Source organism: Buceros rhinoceros, unplaced genomic scaffold, assembly GCF_000710305.1.
Source record: "Buceros rhinoceros silvestris isolate BGI_N320 unplaced genomic scaffold, ASM71030v1 scaffold23377, whole genome shotgun sequence".
Classification (NCBI taxonomy): Eukaryota; Metazoa; Chordata; class Aves; order Bucerotiformes; family Bucerotidae; genus Buceros; species Buceros rhinoceros.
The window spans coordinates 8596-15868 of NW_010424270.1; the positions used below are offsets into that span (position 1 = coordinate 8596).

At 36.6% G+C, this 7273-nt stretch overlaps 1 protein-coding gene across 1 annotated transcript in view; it reads right to left on the bottom strand.

Annotated features, from left to right (window-relative positions):
* Positions 1-287: 287 nt before the first annotated feature.
* The window catches only part of ZNF143 (zinc finger protein 143), a gene marked incomplete at its 5' end in the record, with an annotated part of 14691 nt that continues 7705 nt past the window's right edge, over positions 288-7273 (bottom strand). The window contains 4 exons of the mRNA XM_010140744.1: positions 288-1033; positions 3132-3278; positions 4119-4280; positions 5931-6079. Coding sequence (XP_010139046.1) covers positions 950-1033; positions 3132-3278; positions 4119-4280; positions 5931-6079 — 542 coding nt within the window. The remainder of the gene's footprint in view (positions 1034-3131; positions 3279-4118; positions 4281-5930; positions 6080-7273) is intronic.

Genomic DNA, 7273 nt, shown 5'->3' on the forward strand with positions numbered 1-7273 from the left:
TTAATTGTTATTGTAGTGTTTTAGAGTGTTTAAAATAACTATTAACACTAATTATTTAATACACTACAGTGGATTATGATCAAAATATGTCAAAAATTTAGGTTTATGATAAATAAACTTTGGAAAAAATTATACAAGGCTGTAAATAAATAATCTGAACTTCATTCTCATTAAAGTAAAACAGTACGTCACACAACAATATAATCCTATCTAGACAGTACAATCTTGCTATATTTTATTGCATAATTTGAGAGTAACATCTTAAGTAAAATACATAAACAGAATTGTTAGATTTACTTCCTTTAATATTGAACAACCAAAGTTTCTCCTTTGTACACAATCCAATTTAAAGATAATATAATTAGCATTTCCAGCATTAACAGTCTGTATTTACAATGAATGAGATAGGGTGGATAATCCAAAGAGTATTCAAATCTGTATGAAACAAACCAAAATACGGAGATCTACAGTAGGCTCAAAATCCAAGACTTTTCCATTTATGGAATGCAATTTAAAAGGCTTTGTCATCTTTATTAGTTGCAAGGGTTTCTGAAATGATGATTTTTAACAGTATTTTAAACATTTGAAATCTTCAGAAATGCCTTCATTATTTGTACATGACATAAAAATGAATTCCAATACTTCTATTTAATTTTTCACTTGCTTGTAGAGCAGTCTGAAACCTGATGAAAGGATAACAAGGAAATTTGCTATATAATTCTAATTCCATATTCCTGAATATACAACAGTTGGAAGTAGATGATGTCAGTCCATTCCAAGGGTTACGAACACAAAACTTACAAAAAGTTCTTCGCTCTTGCATAAAATGTGTACACAGCTTCAGTGAGCGGGGAACTTCAAAGTTTTTATGGTTTGCTGCTGGCATGGACCTTTGTTGACTGAAAATAAAATACCTTTCACTCTATTGTTCTGGGAGCAGTTTTACAAGTTAATCGTCAATCCCTGGTGTTTCACCCTGTTGTATTCTGGAGGCTATTCTAATGGCTTCTTCCAGGGACTGTTGTTCTCCAAGCTGAAACAAATGCATTTAAACATAAATAAATAAAAAAGTTTCATATGAATATAAATGTGTAAAGAAAAAAAAAAGATGAAACCAAAAATCTAGACATGGATCAATACTTCAGCCCAAGTAAGTGTGATCAGTGTTGTCACATCTCCTCTGGGTAATATATACTGGCAGCTATCTAATCAGCATGACAATTAAGATAGCTTCTGATAGCAGGTTAAACTGAGTTTCTATGAATCTGCCAAATAAATTTTCTTCAGAGAGCTGCTGCATGGTAAACAGTTCACAACACAAGAAACAGTGGTATTTCAATTTGGCAGATATAACAAAGCTAAGATAAGGCTTTCAAAAGTCATGCTGGCTGCTGAATGACATTTTAATACTGGTAAAGCAAACAAACATAATTTTCCTTAACTCTTAACTCTCTTGCAGAAGGTCGGCTCCTTGGAACACCACATGACATTAATATATATCTAGAAAGAGTCTACTTATTGCAGAATCCTGTCTGTATAAAAAAACCAGTCATGATGACACTGTTCAATCTTCAGTGGTTCAGTGAGGAAAGTATCTTGTAGTTGCAACTACAAGACCATCAATCTGGCACTGTCAGAAGCAACATCAACCAACCCTGAGTAAAGACAACTTTTGGGAGAGAATTTATGGAGTTCCATAATACGTACATCCACTGTGTGAGGTACAGCCAGTGAAGACAACCTCGGCTTAACAAAAACATAAAGCTGGCCATTACCTATTGGCTTGGGAGAAAGACATATGACAGCATGAAAACTAAACCCAGATTATTTTGACAGGTGGGCAGACCTAAGTTCTAAGTATTCTAAGTTTTCTAAGTTTTTTTTTTTTTTTTTTTTTTTACACTGACTGCATATCACATTCTGGAGACATTCAAATCAAGAAGAGCTCTGTTACCACCTCCTTAGGACTTCGGTCTGGCTATCAGGCTACCGGCTCTTTTAGCAACCAAATGGATTTATTTATTAGTGTCAAAGTACAAAACAGAAACAATACAGAATTTGGAAACAATCAATAGTATTTTAATTTTGAATTCTCTCTCTTCTATTTGTATTGTATATTTTAATTTATACAAAGATACTTCACCAAAAGCTTCTCTGCTGGTAACAAGAGGGGCATGTGCAGAAAGTGCCTCCAATTTCCTTTCATTCAAAGGACACACTGCTGAGGGTGCAAGTTACTCTTTTTCCTTCCTCTCATGCAAACTATTGCCTTCTGATATGCTTTCTCGTACACGCAGTTTTGATTACTGCTAATTTACTTCCAAAGACAGGAGTCCAGAATTAAGAGCTTCTTGACTTTCAATGCTCTTCAATCAGCATCTAACCGACCTTCCTTTTAACAAAGGGGAAAACACCAATCTCTCATTTCTGCCTGAAGGTATTAACCCAATTCCTATCAGAGCTCTGAAGAGAATACCGGGCAAACATGCACTTTGCAGCATTAATCCTGAGACTCAGATGTTCAAAGGGTTTGATCTCCTATTAATTTCAGCAAATAAGAAGCCTGAAGGAATCAGACTTCAGTTGCAGTTACTTCCCCATGCGAAGTATAATTTAGACCCTGGAAATTAAATCTGTGAGTGCATTTCTTGCATTTCTTTTTCTATTTGAAGTGTAATTTCCAAGAACATGTATTAACTAATACTGCTTAACACTGATTTGTGTAGAAGCTCTTTTGAGCATCTCCTCTCTGCATAGCCACGCTGATGTTCTTGTATATTGGTATTTGTCAGAGCTAGGGCCCATCACGCAAACCATGCTCAGGAGAGATGCACATACTCAGCTCCCTTTGAAATTCATAGGCTGTATCACGTGCATGAAAATTATCCTCCTAGTTGTACACATTCTCAGAATGTACAGTTCCTGTGATTTTCCATGTTCTCTAGAACAAAGTGTGTGTCTGTGGTGATTGGATCCAGACAATAATAGGATCAAACCCACAAAGTATTGAGTCCCAATACCACAGTAAATCTGAATACAGAAGTGGCTTCATAACATTCCCACTGGATGTGACTGGGAGCTTCTAGCTCTAGAAGTAAGAAACACTCCGGAAAACATTAATACCATCTTACCTGTACTGCAATTTGTGTTCCATTGGATGTGGCCAACAACGTAACAGGTCTAGATTCTGTAGTCACTAAGTGGTGCCCATGTTGTTGATGTCCCAGTTCTGATGAAGCACTATGAAACGCTGCTAAGTCTTGAGCCACAATAGCAACCTTCAAGACCAAAGGAGGAGAATCAACTGGGTCACAGATTTGTTACTGTTACTCACCTCATTCAACAGTTATCTTCAAGGTTAAATTTCAGGTGTGATTATTCATGAGCATAATTTTATTGTGCAAAAGCTACAGTTTTTTTTTTTTAAAAAGGCTGTCATCACTGTGTTCTTAAAGTTATTTGTTAGGTCTCAAAATATAAATGTCCTCAGAACTGCACGAGTTCAGTACACATGCCTATAAGCCTGTGATTATTTATACTTACAGAGCACAGTGGTTAATACATATATTCGTTTTCATGTGCTGTATTTCTAGAACAGTGGAATGCTTTTTAACTTAAAGATTAAAAATCATATCACTGTATTTCTACTAAAAAAGTAGCTACATATTTGTATAATAAAACCTCAATAATATATACTTACACAAATGTTTCCTTTCTGCCAAATAAATTACAGTCCCATAATACTAGAAGTTAGGGTAAGTTACATTTCATATTGGATTCTATTCTTAGCTCTTCCCCTGATTTACTGTGTGACTCTGGGGAAAACACTTAGCATTTCTAGGTCTTATTTTACATGTACCTAAATGAATCACTGGACTGGTCCCTCAGATTTTTTTCTTGGTGGCCAACTTTTGTTTCTAAAACATACTGCCATGTGTTGATGTACAGCACTGGAGTAGAACACATCATACTCTCACGAGGGGGATGCTACGGCCCGGTGTTGAAAACTGCTTTACTTAAATAAATCAGTGTGAATGACAGAACTGTGATGGCCTAGCTGCCCATTTTATATCAGCTCATAAAGGAAGATCACACGTGTACGCATGATAGTATCTTACCTGTTGTCCTTCAGTGCCTTCTGCAGTGACCATCGCTACCGAGTGTGTTCCTGCCGAAGAGATGACGGCGTCGTGGGCAGGGACTGTGATGGTGGTGCCATCTTGTGTTACCATAGTGATAGTGTTGCCAATGGCCTGCATATCTGCCTGCGATATGTTGACCTGAAACACAAGTCACACCTGAGCCTTACCTTGTGGCAACATAACATATATTTTTAAGTAAAGTTTGAAAAAAAGGATTATATGCATTTGAAGTGTTAAGAGCATTTATCAAACAAATTCCTGCTAGATGGTTCATCACAAATACTCCTGCTATTGAAACAAAACGTGTAGCAATCCAGAACGAAGATGGAATTTGTTCATCATTAGTAGGAAAAAGTATTTTAAACCATGTTCACAAGTAACATACTGCCCAAAAGATACAGCAGTTGTTATTCTACTTCCTGACCAGCATGCTCATGCATCCCTTGAGAACCACCACCACTCTTTGACCAAGTCCAGTCTTGGACAAAAAGCCCTTATCTCACCCATCTTACTGATTGAGATCTAATATTGCATGACCTTTCAGACACACTCATCTGTTCACAGAAATAAAATTGTGGCTCTCAATAATATGAAAAAGGATGCATATTGGCCCCAGAGTCTACAACTCCATGTTAATCAGATTTATCCCAAATTACTGCACGATCTACCTGTGCATCTGTCTTACATAATAGACAATGTGACTCAAGGTAGTACCGCCTGACATACTTTTATCTTAATGGAAATACTGAAGAGGCCTATAAGGGCTTAGAATTTAAACAATGAATAAACAATTCATAAATAGTTAATGATATAAATTACTAATGTCTCCAGTATAAATGCATTAGGGGATCACATACATGATTTGATGTCTGCTTTACAAAGTAGTAAAACATCTCAGAAGTAAAGTCAAGCTGAAGGATAATTTAAATAAATGCAAAAACTCCATGTAAAGGCTTCTACAGGCCCTCATTTTAGAGGGTAAAAATGCCAGTTCCTTATGATTGCTGCAACGTTCAGGGCTGGCAATACAACAGCCCCCTTTAATATTTCATTTTTTATTTGAATTTAGCAGATATCTTTCACACACTACTGGCATTTCAGCTACCTTGCCAGCTGAGATATAAACTTTGCCCAATAGCCCTTCAATATATTGCCATACCTAAACCAAAAAACAGTGTCGAAATCCCCTCCAATGAAATTCCATATGAAATCCTTAAAAATTATATCCATAAGAATCCTTAAAAATGTATCCATAGGAACTTTCAAGTGGAGGTAGTATCAGATATTCCTTATCCTCTTGTTTTTGTTAGAAATGGTAAGAGCTGCACGCTACCAAACAGCTTGTAGAGCAGACACCTAGACTAGAAAAAATTTCCCTCCCCACCACCCCCCTCTAAGTGTGTACAAACAAGACAACAGTGAAGGTGGTCATCAGATATTAACTGAATAACCATGGAATTCTGAGAAACCTGAGAAACTAGGTTATATATATAGCAATTGTTAAAATAGCTCGTGTCTACTTTAAGAGTAACAAAGATAACAAGGAGAGCAAAAAAATCTAGCCTTGTATTAAATGTCAGAATATGTGGTTTAATTTAGGGATTCCAGAGGCAGCCTAACCCTAAATATATCCTGACCCAGCTCCGAAGCAGCTTCATTCCTCAAGGAACAAACTTTTGTATTTATTGAGAATCCTGACAGAATTTAGAAAGCACCTGGAGCACCTGCAGATGCTTGCCTCAGCTCTCAGCACACTTTTGTCAGCTCTTTAACACTGTGGTTACTTACATGTTGCGTTCCATCCTGGGATATTAGTGCTACTTGTTGACCTAATCCTGACTGAGTAACTGTAGCAACCTGTGCAGAAATTACATCTTCTCCCTCCACACCTGTCACATAGGTGATCTGGGAGCCTTTGAGAACATCTTCACCTTGACCTATTTGACAGGAAGAATAAATATTGTCAGGAAAGCATAACAGGGTTTAAGTGCCAGCCTGGTTTGAAGGTTTTAAAGATTCAAATGGAAAAATTTTAACGGAAAGATGGGACAAATTACCAAAGAGAAGGTATCAAAAGGAAGTCAAAGTCTGTGGTTTTGGGAACATGGGGTATAATCTTTTAGCAATGAGTTTCAACACACATAAATACTACACACTTAGTGTCAAACATTTCTAGTTTAGACATTAAATGGTAACCTCCATACAAGAGGCTTCATGCAAACACAACTGGCAGCTTTGTAAGAGTTATTAATTAACAAACATACAGAAGAACAGAGTGATGCCTTTCTGTGAAGTTTAAGTAAGTTCGTTATCTTAATAAATGTTTAACCTCAGCAAGTGAATCTTATCATTACCTTACAAGAAGGAATTAGACTATAGCAAATCTGCTTGAGCATGCAGTGCAGTTTCCCATGTACATGCAGTAGAACAACTTTTCTGACCAAAAGAGGTTGTGAGTTTATTTCCCATGTTGAGTCACATATAAAATCACAGCTTCACAAGTCATACTTCTCCTATCACAGTATCTCTTTCAGGCAGCTCGTATACAGTCATAGGATTCAATACTGATGATATAATGAATAACATATTCTAAGGAGAACTGCAGCACGTGAGTTTATTCTAATCTTTGCCTCTAGGACAGTTTACAGAAACTGCTATTAACCACAAAAAAACCAGCACAGTACCAGAGCGCTGCAAAGACCGATTTTTCCTTTTCTCAAGGCAGTACCTTTGCTCCTGCACAGAAGACTCTTACCAACCACAGGGTTATACATACTCTTACAAAAATCCCTAAGTAAAATCCAGGAGGATGCAAAGACAAACATTTTAGGCTCTCACAGGTCCCTTCCCACATTCGTGTTTATAGCGTATTTTACTGGGACTGCAACTCAAATTTCTCTCTTAGCCCCAGGATTGCTATAAATGAGTTTATGATCTGGTCAATTAGTCCCTCAGTTTCTGTTTACAAGTTGCCTACCCCACTAAAAAGTCCTACAAAGAAGTTAAATAACTTTTTAAAGCACTTCAGATTTTTATCTATGCTTTCATTTCCTTGCTTATAGCAAACCAGCAAAATATTATCCACCCCCCCTTTTTTTTTTTTTTTTTTTTTTTATAATATTTAACACATC